Genomic DNA, 18,681 nt, shown 5'->3' with positions numbered 1-18,681 from the left:
TATTTCAAGATATTTCAAGATTCAAGTCCAGAAAAATGTATATTCTCAAACTGAAGTAGTTCCTTGACCCCAAGGGTATTACCACTGATCAACTTAATTACCTACTAAAATTTCTTCCTTGCATTTGTTTTTGTATTTCTTTAGCAGGTGAGGGATTTCCTCATCTCTAGCTCCACGTCAAATCTGTTTCCAACAAAGTATTTGATTCTCAAGGCTTCATGATATTTTTCCTTATTTTACTCATAACATTATCTGTCCTCAGAGAGCACATGCAATAGCTGCACACCCTACGTGCCAAATTCATTTTCAGCCATAATGATAGCTGTGATGCAAACCAAAATAAAAGTGAGCACAGTAAACAGGAACCTAATGATCAGCTCAAAAGCTACATAAATAAATGTATTTACCAGCATAGTCAGTACACATCGTATGCTATAATGTTCACTACATTATATTCATACAGTCCTGATTTGGGAGACTACCTTTACAAAGCATCTTACTTGCACATCGCTCTCAACAAAATGAGCATCTTTCCGGAAAGTTAGCACAAAAATTTAGCAATTACACAGCCGAAACACCCTCTTTTCAACCCTCGGAGACCACAGCAGCAGTCGCTAGCAGCAGAGCCATAAGCTACGTGCAGGGTATGGCATGTCTCTAGCCTCACGGGACCAAAGGCTTCCCCACCTCCAAGTGTTGGAATCTTGTTTGGAGGGAAACTCTGGAGTGAGGGTCAGTTAATGCCAGGCTTGGCATGGGACTTGAACACAGTATTTTATTTCTCTCCATAACAAGCTGGGCACAGCCAAGCAGCTTTGCAGAGCTGCTTGCACGGGGCTAGCTAGACAATGCAATAAGCCCCTGGCAAAGCGACTCCACAGCATGAAAGTTCAACCAAACCATTTTGAGGAAGCCCACTAAAACACGCTGCAGAAAAGCCCGCTCCAGCAGGCTATTCAGCTAAAAGAACAAGGAAAGGTCTTTATACTGTGACTGTCTTACAGCTAGACATCCAGGAATATCCCCAACCCTACATCCCTCCCCAGTTTCACCTTTGATCTATGCACACAATGCTTAACCACGGTGCAGAGCCTTCAGCAGTTTCAATGACAATGTTACAAAAAAAAAAAAAAAAAATGCCTAGGGGTTGTGCAGATCCTTATGCACTTACAGTATGGGCTCTCATTTTAATATGACTACTACCCTAGGCACAACACAGGCCAACTAATTTCTCCTTTCAGTCATATCTTACTAGCTTCCCCAGTGAAGCCCTATCTGGCTAGCCTCATTCTCCTTCAGTCCATGAAAAGTAATATGAACAGGAGAAACTTCTTCATATTAGGACATACACTGATCATGCACATTTCCCTGGGAAATTTAAAGAGGGAATAGTAAAAAAAAAAAAAAAAAAAAAAACCAACAACAAAAAACAAAAAACCCAACTTTAAACATGCCACGTACAAAATGTTCAGCTTGGACACTTGGACATTTCAGCTGCACTCCTCTCAACACCTACATAGTAATCAGATCTGTCCTCATGAAGTAGCACAAGGCAATTACATTCAGGAAGACAAATTCTACGTGCATTACAACATTAATTACACAAGTCAAGAAATTCCATTAATGCTCCCTTGGAAACCTTAACAAAAATCAGTGCAAATTAGGTTCCAAACCACTATGAATACCTTTGAAAAAAAAAAAAAAAATCTTCCACACTAAAGACTATTTAAGTATGCACACATCCTACATTATTAAAAGTGAAAGATTTCCATAGTTTAATTTCCTTATTATTGACTTCCTATTTGATTTCTGCTTCTTATTTAACCTAGAAAAAAGAAAAGTAAATGGCTGCAGCATGACTTGTTTACAACCACAGTGTTCTACTTTTTGTTTTGAGAAGTCCTGCACAGATACTGTGCTTTCTATTGGAATGCCAACATTCTTCTGTGGGGTGTTAACTACAAAGTGATTTTTTTTTTTTTTAATTTAAAAAAAAAAAAAGGCCAAACAAAACAAACCAGTCTGAAGTCCTGTCCTTAAGGAAACTGATGGAACAGTTCAGATCAAGAATTCAAGCATTCTGAACTTCTTGTATGGGTACAACTCTGACATAATTTGCTACCAACCCAGCGTGTATCTTGGTATGCAACTGAGTTGATCTAATACCCCAATGCTGCCAAAACCCCCAAGATTCTCACTCTTCTCTGCATCCATTCACAAGCAAAGTCCCATTTCCCCTTCTTGTGCCGTGATACACTCTGGATCTTTTAGTTAATATTTTTGTATGGCTTTGGGAGATGAATTCATGCAACAAATGTTCCAGAGAATACTACAGCAAGTACAGAAGATGTTTTCGATGTGCAGGCCATATCCCCCTTGGTAGCAACAAGCTCTTAATTTGCTATTGTGCACAATTTTGCCATCAAATACACATCTCTGTTTCATCAGAAGACCAACATTTTTTTTCTCTGTATATAACTGAACAGATTGTCTACATGTCTCTGTACATACAAGAAAAAAAGGCATGCTTTGTTATTTTCTGCAACCAGAAAAAAATACACCATAATTTAAGTAGAACATATTTATAATACTTAGTTATGGGCTAAGCAGATAAGACCAAAAAGGCCTTTTTACTCTGAGAGGTGAAAAAAAAAGTCTACACAAAAAAAAACTATAGAATTGAGACTCCCAAGGAGTGAGCACAGCAGAAGCAGTCAAAGCCTGGGGAAGGAAAAAAAAGGGGAAAAAGATTTCCATATCCAGAAATAGGTCCATCTTTCTGAGTGTCTGCCTAAATCACAACTCTCTAATTATGACATTTGTGTCCTTCAAAAAGGAACATGCAAGAGCTGAACTTCTGAATCAGAGCTGGACAGAACTTCCACTATAATCTTGTATACATGCACATACTGAGCTCTTAGAAAAAAATCAACCCCTTAAAATCTTCTTCAAATTAATGAGAATATAAATCCCTCTCATCCCACTTTTCTCTCCTAAAATATGTTATCTTAAACTCATATAACAAGATGGTTTTTATCACAAATAGGAGCAGTGAGGGAAGGGTATGTTTATTCTCACAATTAGTACATTTATTTTTCAAAAGGAAAAAGAAGATGGCTGTGGATAAAGTAAGTCTCCATATTCTCAGAGTTGGACTTTTCTGATAAGCTATTTAGTCTGTCAAATACAGTGAACTGAGGAAAAGCATTATTGTGGTGAATCTCCTCCATCTAAATAAATTTTTTATAAAATTAATCTTTTACAGGGAGGCAGTACTTAACCTTCTAACACAAGGATCAAATCATTGCCCTGTTCCCCTAGGACAAGGCCAGCCACGGATGAAAAAACCCAACAACCCTCCCACACAACCCTACACCCAGGCTTAGTTCAAGTTCCAAATATTTCATAATAATATCTATATTTACATATAAATACACACTGTACAAAAAGTTATTGTAAAATCTGATCAAAAGTTAACTTACAGACTCTTATCATGCCCAAGTTGAGAAAGTTAAGTTCATAAAACTTTAAACCAAAGAAATTAACTTCACACAAAGCTTACAAATACTATTTGTTAAATAGGTTAATAACATACTTTATCAGCTAAAATACAGCAGCTGCTCTTAGTATACTCAAGTCATAGCATTACTACCCCCTCCCTCAGTCTCAGCCTTAGCCCAGAGGCAAGAAAATGTTATTGTAAAATGAACACTGCAAAAAACAGGACAAATCATTTTTTACCTTCTTAATTATATTTTGTTTTCATTGCTTTTTACCTGGTACAGAAGAGAAACTTTTAGTTTTAGATCCTATTTAAATGCGACCGTATATCCTCTATCTCCATCCACTTCCTCAATATTTAGACAAATACATCAACATAAAACATACTATTAAATCCTAGCCCACACATAATAGACTATTTTCCAGTGTAGAACATACAATACATTAAAGCAACATCCTGAAGCCAGGCATATCAGTAGCACAAGTGAAAGTAAACAAGTTATTCTTTGTTAAATTAAAAGTTAAAAAAAGCAATACAGGCCAATCTCCAACTCTTTAATTTCTGCTTTATATAAGTTGTTCGTTTACCTGCTAATGGCTTGTTCCTCATCTGTTATTCCAGTCTCCCTGAATGCCCTGTTTGATTCCTCCAAACTCAAGGCAATTGCCCTCTGAAGATCATCTTTATCATCTCCAGTGAGATCAATCACATCTGAAAAGCAAAACTATCTTTCTCAAAATTAAAAGTGAAACAGAATGAAAGGCAAGTCTTACTGTAGAGGAGAGAGAGCCCACGTGGATTGCTGAGCACCATTCCAGTCCATCCCTCCTGTGCCCTACGCTCTTCCAACCTCTAACTCTGCTAACGGCTCCCTTCCACCTCCAAGCCAGATAAAAACCTCAGCAGCTTGCTCTTCCTAAGATATGACGGGCAATAGTCTTCCTTCCTCCTAATGATCTTAAGTTTCACAAAGCTATGGGACAAATTGAGGAATCCATGGTTTCTGAAAGCCCTCTTAAAGCAATACACTCGAATGTATTACTTCAGCCACCCTAATCAGTTGGTTCCAGGGAACACATGGTGAAGACAACCCTCTCTTAAAAAGGATACCTTAACCAAGCATAGTTGTTTTTCCCTCCTCATGGAGGAACGCGTGTGGAGTTTTCCCAGTACAGCCCCAAATTCTACAAGTATTTCTGCGCACTGGTGAGCCAAATACTTTCACACAGTTTCATAACATGTGGGAGAGTTCCTTACTTAACTTAATTCTTTTCTATCCTGTCTGTGCATTCCTTTTCTGAACATATTTAAATCCAGTTTCTGTCTACTGGAAGTATCCCATCTCAACAGAAGAATTAAGCAAACAAATACTGAAGTCAAAACAAGGATCCATACTTGGGCATGCGGGGAATGCTGGATAGGCTACTGACTGGGTAATGAAGATGAAAACAACCCTACTTCTGCCTTCCTCTCCAGCTCCCATTATTTAAAGAATCAGATACTAACATCCCCCGTAAACTTCCCCGTTTCTTGAGGGCAGCAACAGCACTCTGCCTCCTGAGTAAGGAGGGATTTCACTATCCACATCACACCACAACACCAATCATTCCCCCGGCGGGCACAGCCATGCTTTCAGAGTGGCCAGGGCCAACGGTCCATCAACTGCACAAGACCTTCAGAAAAGCCAAGGTCATTGGTTATCATGATTTCAAGGACCAAAAAAATCTCATTTTGCAATTCAGCCAGACAGAAAGGGAAAAGTGCAAAAGAGACTTTTATGTGCAATATTAGACAGACGTGCACACAGAGCATTGGCTGGTTTCAGTCTCCCTCCTCCAAGGCCAAAGTTTACCCAAATTTCTATGAAAGGGACTACTCTCCAGCCTGGAGTTTGGACATTAGAAGCTAAAAGACTCTGGGAAAAAGATACAGATTTGAAACTGATGATTGCTCACAAAGAGAGATGAGCAGCTTGTCTGCATTTCTCCTTCCAGAGGCCAGCTCAATTACTCACACCCAAAGAGCTTCTCCATCTAGCTTCTGACTTTTCTCCTGGATGGGCTGACTCACTGTAGAGACAGCTTCCCCTACTTCCCTGGGCTTACTTGTCTGTGACATTTCTCATTGGATTGAAATAAAACACTGAACTTCTGACACAAAAATCATTGCCGTAGCTGTGTATGAACAGAAAATGGGATGACTTGTCCTCACAGAAAGCTGGAACTGAAGAGAAGTTGTAAAAGAAGCTTTTCTGTTAACACCAGCATCTTCAAAAACTAGTTTTCAACTTAGCCCTTTTCCCCCCCAAGTAAAGATGGCTGAATTTCTATTTTATTTAGTGAGCCTTTAAAGGAAGCACTCTTATCTGCAAAGTAAACTGGGCAATTGGGCATGACCTGGAAGTATGGAAAAAAGCTGTGACCAGAAAAGCAGCACTTCCTAATTTTATTCTTATGTCTTTTATAGTCAGCTCAGATCTTCCAGCATATCAGAAGGATACTTCAACTGAGATGCCCGAAATTCTCCTTCAGAAGCACTAAAGCAATTGCAAGAACCACCAGCAGAAGTCTCACCCAGAGGGGTTTCGATATATGAGCTGCCATGTTGAGAACAATGTAATTTGGGCTAAAATAGTACCTCAGCCTGGGTCACACGCAGACATGGCTCTGTTCTACGCCTGAGAGCAGGAGAAAGGCTAGAAAGGTCGACAGCGATGAGAGGATCCCATGACCACACATACTACCTACTACGCTCTAAAACGTGGTGCTTATGTTGTATTTTCCACCCATTTCCAGGTAGCACAAGCACCTCATCTCGGCTGGAGGCGAGCTGTTCTTCTGAAAGTAGTAATAGTGGTCACAGCTGAAGAGAGAGTAAGCCTCAATCCAGCAGCCACACATGCTGGTGGAGAAGTATGGGATTACTCCCATCACTTACTTACAGAGGGGAATATTCCTTTAGGTAGTCTCTAGTCAGGCAAGACTGATGAAATTCTTATACAACAATAAAGAAGAAAGTTAGATTAAGAAGTAAGCTCTTTTATATGGGGAGTATTTTCCAGAAAAGAACTCATAAACTAGCTGAAAATTATGTGGTTAACAAAAGCTCCCACTGTCATTAAAAAAAAAAAAAAACAAAACCCACACAACAAAAAAAAACAACTGTCAAGGTCAACTCCAACTCACACTTTCATTAAATTATTCAACTTCTTTGCACCTCCCTAGCTCCTTAATCTTTATGAATCTATACCACCACCCTATGTGTTCAGAAGTTTATTACCATTCATATTACTAGTGACTACATCACTTTAATATTAAAACCCCAAATCCTTGACTTCCACTTGCTTTCAGAAAGCGGATCAACACAACAGCTTCCTTTGGCATGCAAGGGTTTTGGAGCAGAGACAATACACAATTCTCTTTAGAAATGTTGTTTTCATGTATACATTGCTCCCAATCTGCATGAAAAAAAAACAATATAGTGAAGACCTGCTGCCAGGTACTACCGCCACATGCAAGTGGTGCAATCAATTTATGTCACGGAGGGTTTACCTAGCATAACTTATGGCAGAAAAATACACTTCTGGATATCAGCTGATCCATGGTAACCTACTCCATGCAAGCTTTTAGTTTGTAGCAAATGTAAAACAAAAATGTTTAGGAGATTTAAGCTAATGTATTTTAGCTCATGTTTGCTGTACTTGGAGCATGTCCAAGGTCTTTTTCAGCATCTCAGCTGACACAGCAACTCATTAAGCTGCAACAGCTCACGTATGACTTGAATCTTAAGTCATAGAATTATAAAGAGGAGATCTCAATAGAAGTCATAACAGAAGGGGAACAGTCTGAGGCTAAACTCCTTTTAAAAAAGAAAAAAAAAATATATATATATTTATCAGCTTGCCTGCATAGTTTGCATTCCTGTCAGCTGGTTATAGATTATACAAATGTACATGTACTACCTGAAATTCATGCAGATTTTTGTTTTGTTTTAAGAACTCTTCATGTTTTGTAAATTCTTACACGGTGATTTCTTTTTTCTTTTAGTGAAAAGATGTCCAATTTTCAAGCAGTTGTTCTACAAGTATGATCACTTTGCCTTCTCTCACAATCATTAAAAAATTCAACATAAACCTAGTTTTAAAATACTTATTTCACTTCAATGTTATAGTGTTAATGCAAATCTATGACTGTTTATTTTATAGCAATTAGTAGTGGAATTAATTCATGACACTGATCTACTGAAATTTCCTATCTGACCCACTGATTTCTTTGTTCAAGGTCTGAGTTTGAAGGAAAAAAAAAAAAAAGAAAAAACCTGACTTTACCCAAAGTATTTACCAGACACACATGAGTTTCCTGTGAGAGGGGGAAGGATGCATTTCATAAAAATATTAAGAATAATGCCACTTCTCCAAATTTATAGTTACCTGACTTTAATTTACATATGCCGATTTTGTAATACTCATTTAAGCCACAGAATGCTTTAGTTCTCACCGACTCATCCTCATAAAGGTACTTCTTATTGTATATCACATAGCCTCAGAAAATGCAAACATTTTTAATTAAGCCATGGCTACTAAATAAACAAAAAATTTACTTCTGAAAAAATTCTTTATGAACGAAGAAACTGCTCATCAAAACAGCCTGGCTTAGTGCATTCATGACATTTATTCAACTAAAATTAACATGCAGAATTATTCAACTGTCTTACTAAGAAATGTATTTTTGGTTTACAACGTTGTTATATAATAATGTGTGCTTCTGGTACATAAGATCCAGAGAGTTTGACATCATTTGTAATTCCACAAAGTGATTTTCAGTTGTATATTGAAATTTGTGATAAATATACTAGTGTATATGTAGTAAATGCACACACCAGATCTATCTATCTATCCCCATATGTCTTCTTTCTTTTCTAAAAAAAACTTCTTATCAATCTGTTTACTTAGGAAGGTTCTGTCATCATTTAAATAAATGGTTCTTACTTGGTAATTGCCTAGGTCATTGAAATAATTACTGTGTTATTGACTTGTTACTTATACCAAGAGGAGGCAGAGAATAGGAACTTCAAACCTAAGTAGGCTGGGAAACTCAGCATGAGGGACAGATCTGAAGTAGCAACTGAACCCAGGGACAGGCAATAAACCACCACAGTGATGCAAGTGCTGGCACACGGAGAGGAAAATGAAGGGGCAGGCCTGATGGGTTCAATGGACAGGTGCCAAGTATGGAAATCCAACAGCAAGACTCCAATTTCAACGTGCCAGCGATATAAAAAGAAAAAAAAAGAAAGAAAAATTGAAGTAGAGACTACATCAGTTTTGTTTATTACAAGCAGAGCTAAGCAAGATCCTATATTCTACAGTCTATTCTGTGATGTTAAACGTCATGATGGTCTTGGGTTCCTACATGAAGATTTAAAGGAATTTAATTGGCTGTATATGCCAATTTTGGTTAAAACTGCATGGGGAAAGATTACACAGCATCCCAGCAGCTGCTTAGCCAACCCAAACAGCTCTACTAATGAAGAAGCTAGCAAATATTAGCCACCACTATCGTACAGGAACTTCCTCATCTCAGCTGCATTTACACAGTCCTAGGATGATAACACCTTAAACTGACTATCCTCACACTGATAGGGCTGGGAAGGAAAGAGGAAGTCATGGAACAAAAGCACAGTGAATCTGGAAGATGAAAGGAGGACCTCAACGTACAAGACTCCTGACAGTTTAAAGCAGGGACCCTGGCATACCAAGCTGGAGACACTCCCAGGAACCTGGATGGAGATGACACAAATAATCCCTGAAATAGAAGGAAGTGTCATGAAGACACATAGCAATATCCAAAGTAGGTAAGGTGACAGAAGAAACTAGTGTCAAATTCTACTCACAGAAGCAATAAAATGCACAGCTATAGAATGAGAACTGCCTAGGACTTGTCCCAAGATGGATCTAGGAGCTACAGCTGATTCATGTTCAACCTGCAATTCACATCATCACAGCGTTGAAGAAAATATGAAGTGCTACACTGAGGTATGCTGTTAGAGTACTACATGGACATCTATGGAGATTCATCCATTTTTCTTAAGAAGTCAGCTAAAGTCTTGGTTATTGTTTAGAGTGCTACAGTTCACGAAAAAGGCAGAACAATTAGAGAAGGTCCAGAAGAGAGGGAAAAAAAAAAAAATGACAATAGGTATAGGAAATGCATCCAAAGACTTGGAAAGAATTTGGGCTGTTTAGTTTAGATCTGAGAAAACTCTGAGGGGACATTATGATCCACTGTCTTCAAGCATGCAACACTTCATGTAAGACAAAAGGAATGAAGTGTACTATAATCCCCACAGGGGATAGCACAAAGAATAAAAGACTTAACCTGAAGCAAGAGGGATTTAGGCAAGAAATTAGGAGTCTAAAAGTAAGGACAGTGAAGCACCGAAACAAATTACTCTATAAACTTTTCAGATTTTCTAGAATGGAAGGGTTTTTAAGACAAACGTTATATAAACATCACTTAGGGATGTTTCAGGTGCAGTTAAGTCTACCTCATTGAAAAGGGTTGATTGAATGACTTTTGAAACCTATGCAAAGGCACAAACTCTAGGAACAGGAAGATATAAAAGCGAGGTCCCGAGAGGCAATGAAGTCTACAACCCTCAAGTTGGTGTGTGTGGTATTTTATAGTTACATTGTACTATGTCTTTATAAAAGGGCTTGAAATCTTTTGTCTTGGCTGTGGAATGTGCAATTGCAAAGCCTAATAATTCAGTTCTTGTGAAAAAGAATTCTGAGTTTTCAAAAGAAGGGAGGGAGAGAATTTGTCTTGACAGCTATTTCATTTGAAGACAATACATCTTCTCTTCATTCTGCTGCTTCCTTTAACCCTGGATTCTGCAAGTTTCTCAAATAATGAGAAGGAAACGGATAAATGCTTAGCAATGCAATAGTTCTGTTTTGCAGCCATAGATGAAAATACACTGAATTACTGCAAATGGAAAAAAAAAGTTTCTAGAGAAATCAATAAAGGGAAAATATTGGAAAGTACTACTAAACAACTTCTTTTATTTTGCTTTAAGTGCAGTGCCTAGGATTTATGCTACTAAGCAGAACATTAAAGTGATCTTAGATTAAAAGGAGTTCAGTTGTACATTGCAACCCTAATACTTAAGCACTTCCTGCTCACTAACAGATTGCAGGAAGGAAAACAAAAAAAACCTTTGCAAAGGGATCAGATAAAGCATGCATCACTCTTGATGTGAAAAAGCTACACTTGCAGGTGCTTGCACATACCATTTTGAACAGGCAAAAAGGCAAGCATCATGAATAACACTGTGTAAGTCAGGCTTTGCTTTTAAAGATGGAGTAAGTTTTAAAGATGGAGTAAGTTTTATGCAAAATCATTAATATTTTTGCAGCTGCTGAAATGTTGCCTTTGCTAATAAGAGAAACGAGGTTTCCTTATACCTCCTAACATACAGCATGCAACTCTCAAACAGCTGAATGACCACTGTCACGTTTGGAAGAGCCAGTGCACGATCCAGGCTAACCGCTGACTGTTAAGGTATGACTTCCTATTATATACATTTTTATTTTACCCCTTAACTAAGTAACCATTTCAAAGAAATGTAGTCAGTCAAGCTCACGGAATACAGGTGATATACCTTTATGCAAAGCGTACATTCAAAAGCCTTTGTAAGTGGCTGGAGGTTTTCTGCAGCATAGAAGACACTTGTGATATTTATCTGTAACTCCCTCTCATCCCCAGTTTGGATGACTTGACTTGGTGGGACCGCGAAGCTCAGTGACTCATAACATCGTAAGTTCCAAATGCACAGAGGTAGTTAAGCAGTAAGGAACAGTAAGGGTGAGTTATAATTACCTTCATGTAATTACACCTATGTGGGATAGTACAAGGGAGTCAAATTTGAAAGGCAAGATACTGTCAGCAACTCAGCACAGTTACAGAGAAGTGCTAATAGCATTCTTTGCAGAAAGGAGTGTTGATGGTTGGAGCTATCATAGCCGAATATGTTTTCCATTTATGCCCACCCTAGGTCATCCAGTGTCTTTCACCACACTCCCTTACATGACAGTACTTACCAATGCAGGGCCCTGAACCTTGTCCATTTTAAGTGTACTGCATTTTTTAAATTCATAATCAAAATAATTACAGACAAGCAGATCCCAACAGAAAGAACTGTAAGGTTCTGCAAGAAGCTTTCACTAGACCTCTACAGGTGTGGGGGGGGCAGGGCTCTATGATCAGAGATTGGTTTAGACTTTTGTTCTGCTGTAGGTGTTTAGTTCACGTCCTTTAACATGAAGAAAAGGTGGCCAAGACGCCTTTATCTCTTAACACGTTTTCAGTCTAACTAAAACAAAGGCTGGCAAAGGGGTCTCATCTTTGTTGCCAGCGAGAACCTGACCAGACACTAAAGATGTTAAAAAGAAAAAAAAAGTCCACCTGCTTTTTCCACAGCAGTTGGCACTTCTTGATTACTGACTTGCAGTGCTATATAGCTGTAAGGAATCCAGGTCTGCCTTCAGCCCTCCAGAAAAGAGAAGAGAATCCTGAAATTAAGCTTGGAATGTGCAATTCAAGACTTACTCTTTTTAGCCTGACCATCAGTCATGGGTAATGTAGACTCTGCAGGCTTGACTCTTCCCTCTCACATCCCCTCTCACCTCATATCTTCAATAAGGTTGCATAGCACAGTGACAGCAAAACTAAACACTTTATTAATGGGATTGCTAATAAATCTAATTAAACACAGACTGCAAGAGAATCCAGCTTACTATTCCACTGCCATAGTAGTACTTTCTTCAGTACTGAAGACCACGACAACAGTGGTAAGTTTGTTCACAATAGTCTCTGTTTCCTAAATGTCAGTTTTCTGACATTGAAAATTACATACATGTGGGGCTTTGTGTGTGTTTTGTTTCCAAAGGAGCGAAAAGAAAAAAAAAAAACAAACACAAAAAGAAACAAACCACCCCCCACAACTTAGTGGGGTTACAATGCAACTACCAATAATGCACTCAGGGCATTTTATACAGGGTTGCTAGTAATACCAAGCATTAAAATGCAGTTTTCAGACCTGAGATGCTGAGAATAAACTCATCTCTAATTTATAAAAAAAGTTTTTTAACAAAAAAAAAGTTTACGTCAAGGTGCCAGAGACAAAAAGAGAATTGTACAACTGACAAGGAGATCTAACTAAACTTCTTTACAATTGTGCAGTAGCCACCCCAATATTAGTGAAACAAAGGGGAAAAAATCCTACTGTGGGTGAAGCTAAATAATTCTACTCATTTAATAAAAGCTACATAGATGTACTACATATATGGTCAAAGGATCAAGATATATTTAAAATCTTTGTTTAGAATGTTGGAATGTAAATACAGTTATCAAGAAACTCAGCTTTTACAGAAATCAATCCCACTACAAAACTTCCTTTGACCTTTTCTTTCATGTTATTTCCCATATTTAGTTGCGGAACACATTTAACGTTTAACACATTTAACACATTTCCCCCCACCCCACCCCCCCAAAAAATAACTACCCAAAGCAAAGGAACAGAACCTGCAAGGCTCAGAGCAGTACAGGTTGTGGGACCTCCTGCATCAACTAAATAAAGTTGTTTAAAATTAAGTATATTAAATGTTAATTTCACATATAAAATACCTACTCTTTTACTACAAAATCCACACCTCACCTCTCACTTCTCCCTTTAGGCAAGTCATCCCCGTCAGGGAGAAGCTACTCTTATGCATATTAAGCTTTAGCATATTAAGACAGACATTCACAGACTCTTCTCCAATTTTATTTTACTTTGACAAAGAGTACCCAGCTTTTGCCTTTAATTATTTACTGCATGACCCCAAAATAAATCCTGGGGTGGGGAGGGAAGATTGAAAACCCGGTTATTCACCCTCTGATCAGTACCATACATACATGTAAAGGTAATACTTTAGGATAGCTCAAATAAAAAAAAAAAAAATACACTGAAATAAGGAAAGAAAGAATACATAATAATCTAAAAATTGTTAAGTAAGAATTATCAGCAGATTAACAGTCATCTCACAGGCAAGTTTTTGTTTCCTTGCCTTTAAACTAAACTTACGAAACAAAAAAATACCTACTGGTGTCTGCCTGGCTGCCCACGCTGATGTATCTGTCATTTCCAGGCAGGGCTGTTTGATAGTAAGTTGCCTCCTCTAGCTGGGGAACCTTGGCAGTCTTCGCAGTGAGGAAAGCCACAGCCAACTCCAGATTACCATTGCTGTCCTTTAAGCATCAACAAAACAAGAAGTGAGAGTCTCCTCACCCTTTTTTAATTTTTCTTAACAGCAAAGGACAACAATACAAGCAACTTATAAGATCAATGACACATTGTATTTTCAGGTGAAATATCGATTAAAAAAGAATGTTTCCAAATTTGACATATTCTGCATACTTCACTATTTTTTAACCAAAATAAAGATAAAACATCTTATAAAAGTTTACTTTGGCACAATTCCACTTATTTCAGAAAAAAATTAAAGGTCTTGTAGTGTAGGTCAACCCCTCCACAAGCATAATCAGCCCACTCTTACAGACTTCAACAGCAGTCAGCTGAATTCTTCTGAAAATCTACAATTTAATTTTTAAAGCCAGAAACACTGGCTTTTGAGGGGCAGTTTTGCATATGATTTATGCTGAATGTGAAGCAACAAATATATATATATAATTTAAATTCACTAAATCCTCATTTACCATGTATAAATGGCTAAAAAGCTCTGCTTGAGGGAGACAAGGCATTTTTTTTTTCTTAATATTATTTTATTTATACATAAATTTGGGGAAACAGAATGCAGAGAGACCTGCCATTCTTCACTTGCATCAGAGAGCTCTTCTGTGCTGTGGAAGAATTTCCAATGGTTGAAAAAACAGTGAAATAGCAGCAAATTAGCAACGGGTGGCAAGTTCAAGGGGAGTTCTTCATTCTACATACTAAGCAGGACCTGTCCATAATAGAAAACTTAACTACATCTTGACAAGAAAACAACATTTAACTCATCAGGAGCTGATCAGCTGTAGTAGCACCAAGGTATCTGAAAACACTTTAGCCAAAGGTTAAAGGCAAGTCATACCATTCCTGCCTTTTCATTTTTGAACACCAGATTAATTTTTATGTCAGTACCAAAACAGATCAAGATTCATTCTAAAGTGAACAAGCCATCATTATTAGCTTTTTTCCCTGAAATAAACCTAAAAAGTATTCAAGCTGGGAAGAGATGGGAAGGAAGGGAAGACGAGAGTAAGAAAGGGTGGGGTTTATGGCTTTCACAGGCAGTTAAGATGCACACATTCAGCTACAAGTCAGAAACATCCATCTTACCTTCAGTGCCTGTTGTAGTACCTGGATGTCATTGATACCAGTGATCTCCCTCAGCTGATTTAAAAATGTTTGCTGGTGCTAAAAACAAGAACAGATAATCAAAATAAGATAAGAGCCAAGTAACAGCAAAACCTATTACTTACAAGAGTATGCTTCTCTACAAACATTGAAAGTATCTCCATATAAGCTTTATGCACCACAAAGGGGTAGAGCCTTTGTTATTCAAGTTTGTCTCAGTTTCTGCAACTTGGGCACTTTTAACTCCCAAATGTAATGTTTTTGCGTGGTTGGTTTGGGTGGGTTTTTTTTTTTAAAAAAACAAAAAAATTGATGATGGGTGAGCTTATGCAACATGGGTTTAAAGGAGCCTATATAAAGCCACAATCGGCCCTCCTAAACAAATAACACTCCATAGCTTGGTCTTCAAAGGCAGCAGGGGAAAACAGTTGACTGAACCCCCATCAAAACCAATTTCTTCAACTCCCAATTATTCTCAGTCCCACTATTTCCTTAATATACACAATTCCCAGCCATTCCAGCTTCGAAACTAAGAAATTAATCCTTACTGATCATTTAGATGTTTTAAGAGAAGTAGCATGAAAATATCCACACACAAGAGTTTCTCAAGACTAAAGCAAAACCTTAGGAATCTGCCTTAACCACCTTCCTAGACCAGTTGAATCCAACTCTCCCAAATCACAACATCAGTCAGCATCTATGAGTTTCAAGTAACACTTGGACACAGAAAAGAATAAGAGGTTCTGGGTCTCAAATATTCAATTCATATGAATTTTCAGGTTGTTTTTTTTGGGGGGGGGAGGTTGTTTTGTTTTGTTTTTTGAAATAAAAATCTGGTCCCACTCCTGTTAAGAGCCAACAGATGACTCCCTCTGCTCATGCTCAGATATCACATCACAGAAGCAAAAAGCAGGCACTAGGCTGGAACAATCCTTGAACTCCAGTTAACCATTAAAACCATGAAAACACAGAGGACTGATCATTGTTCCATGCTAACAAATTCCATTCTTCCTTTGGCAGATGGGAAAAGGAGAAAAGCTTGGGGGTATTTGCAAGTGGTTTTTCTTTTTTATTGTTTGCCTACCACATCCTGAACTCAAAACAGTAATTTCATCTATAAAAGACAAGATTTTGTAAAGTATACGGGTTTGTTTGCTAGACAAATTTCCTATCGGTGACAAATAAATGCTCTCATGTTACTCGCCAAATTCAATTAAAAACCCCAACTATAATTGTCTTGCGGCTACTTCTAAAATACTTTTCTTGAAAATGAATTATTTGGAATCAAATATTCAAATACCCTTATTCTCTCCTTATCACAGCTTTGTACAGAAGAGGAAATTAAGAGCTGCGAGAACGCTGAACTCCCCAGTGTGAAATTAACCTGGCAGGCACTACTTCATGCCCTAATAAGTTGAAATACAAGGCGTAGAGTTCAGGATGTTTATGAATTACATACACAATCTTCCCTTCATTTATGATCCTAAGGGACACTGCTAACAATCCAATTTGCCTTTTTTTTTTTTCCTTTTCTTTTTAAAAACCCTGCTACTGGCACAAGAAAAGTGAAGTGATGCAGGAAATCAAACTCCCACTCTCTCCCCATCCCTCACCCCCTCATTTGTTTACTCTGCGCATTTCATAGCGCTGTACAAAGGCAGGACTTGTTTGCCCTATAAAGTTGCTTTCCTGCCCCTGGGTCTGGCAAGAAGTAAAGAAAAGAAATAGAGTATTTGGGAAAAGTAATTACAACAGCATTAAAATTGGCAGGAGCAATTCAAGGGCAGCGCACAGCAGCAAAATGGATTTCTTTCTGTATTTGCTACCAATGTGATGGTTAATAAAATGGAAAATAGTTTCACTATAAATTATAACAAGTTATAACAGATTTCTGTATCTTCCACAATATATACAACACTTGGAAAGGCTGACTGAAGGATATTCACTGTTCACAGAGACCAGGAAAAGACAGAAGAGACATAGTTTACCAACAAACAATCTCTTAGCAGTTCAAAATATTGGCTGTTAATTTATGAGCACAGCTGCAACTTATAAACCTAGACATCTGTAGTTTATACCCAGATTTCAGTATTCCGGTGTAAAGCTGTCATTCGAGGCCCCCCTCCCAAGGACATACACATTTAACAGATCAGAACCAGAGCCAGAGGTCATCCTTTCTCATCAAGAGATTATTTAAGTATCTAAATATACTTTTTAAAAGGCCAAGAGTTGAAGGCACTCAGCTCCAAAATTTCTAACTGGTAAGTAAGTGAACAACACAGGGAATCCATAAGAATCCTAGTTACAAGTGACAGAAATTAAGAGGAAAACTAACAGTTATCCTGAATACCTCAAATGGATCTAAACTGTTTTGGGGCCACAAACACCTGATTTAGACATTACCGGCTTTTCAGGTAAGTGTGGATGAGCTGCCATTAATCTCTAATTGAGTTCTTTCAAATCACACAGAAGTTAAAGAATGTCAGTACACTTCCCTTCCTAGAAAGAGGAGGAAAAAGATAAAAAATAAAGCAGAAAAAACAGAGTACAATTTCAGTTGTTTCAACCTGATCAAAGTATTCTCTTAATACCTGCTAATAGACTAACAGGTCTTCAGAAACAATTCTGAAACTGCATATGGCAGCTAAAGACTCCTTAACGTGGCATTACGCTGGTGGCCTTCCCTTTCATGCATTCACCCCTCTCCCCTCATCCTCTCAAACCCGACACAACCACACCATCTTTACTGTGTACAAATCTTTCTTGCAACTGCATCTTTAACTCTACCATTATTCTCCTTTACTATTGAATTGACAATATGTTATCACTCGTGGAACTGTATTAATAGAGGTAATTATATTTCTTTTCATTACCAATGACAATGCAGGCAGTTACTACCAAACCCTTTCCTCAATCATTTATCAGAGGTCTAGATCAAATTTTATTTTTGTTTTTCTTCTCACTTAAGAAGTTTACAAAACACAATTGTACTCATATTCAGAGAGCCGAGATTACTTCATCCTTGATGTGGCTTTAATTTAGTGCATCTGCACTAGACTGCCAAAGTCAAAACGGGTGAAGCTTATTTGTTTTGAATTCTATTCCTTTAGTACATGCTATTGTGGCATATAGGAGGATTTTATAAAAAGATTTTATTTTACTGTTACCCATGACTGAAGTTTGGAGATAATTTCTCATGCAACTGCTAAACAATCAAGTCTCTTCTGTATCGTAACTGGTATTTACTAGAACTCTTAGGAGAGACTTGTACACACAAAGTGAGCCACCGTCCTTACTCCTATTAATGCCCCGCTTGATTACATCTACCCTAGAAGCTTTACTCTTCTTGGAGCTCGGGCTATCTTGAGTTGAAGTGACTGTAGCATATAGACCCTCAAATGCCCACGAACACTAATGTAGCTATTCTAAACAATAACGATCACAACTCACTCAAAGGCTTACTAAAAAAAAAACCAAACCAAAACAAAAGAGCTCATGCTACACTAAAGCAAAACTAAAAATGAAGAAGGCGGCCTACAAGTATTTACAAATGTCTGAAGCATCTACACTAATACACGTTAATTAAATCAAGTCAGTGACGGAGATTCAGAACACAACTAGCAGTCTTAACATAAACAAGTTGTTTCCTTTTTTCAACACAGCTCTTCCCTGATTCCCTATTTTTTTCCAACCTTGCATTAGTAGAGGTTCACATTCTGAATTATAACTCACTGCACTTCAATTTAATAAGCAACCTCTCTCTTCAAATGCAGGTTCAA

General features: G+C 37.8%; 1 protein-coding gene across 4 annotated transcripts in view; it reads right to left on the bottom strand.

Annotated features, from left to right (window-relative positions):
* USP25 (ubiquitin specific peptidase 25) overlaps positions 1-18,681 on the bottom strand; it is a 94,627-nt gene that overhangs the window by 57,111 nt on the left and 18,835 nt on the right. For 2 of the 4 annotated variants that reach the window (XM_087756336.1, XM_087756339.1), the window contains exons 2-4: positions 14,885-14,962; positions 13,647-13,791; positions 4,090-4,213 (exon numbers count right to left, since the gene is read on the bottom strand). In XM_087756336.1, the coding sequence (XP_087612462.1) occupies positions 4,090-4,213; positions 13,647-13,791; positions 14,885-14,962 (347 nt within the window). Of the gene's footprint in view, positions 1-4,089; positions 4,214-13,646; positions 13,792-14,884; positions 14,963-17,305; positions 17,325-18,681 lie in introns of those variants that run through there. The other 2 variants (XM_087756337.1, XM_087756340.1) reach the window with 2 other exon arrangements.

This window comes from Nipponia nippon, unplaced genomic scaffold, assembly GCF_047370975.1.
Source record: "Nipponia nippon isolate SJK-2023a ecotype South Korea unplaced genomic scaffold, ASM4737097v1 scaffold_2, whole genome shotgun sequence".
Lineage (NCBI taxonomy): Eukaryota > Metazoa > Chordata > Aves > Pelecaniformes > Threskiornithidae > Nipponia > Nipponia nippon.
The sequence above is the reverse complement of the archived record's forward strand: the minus strand, read 5'-3'. Positions and strand labels throughout refer to the sequence as shown.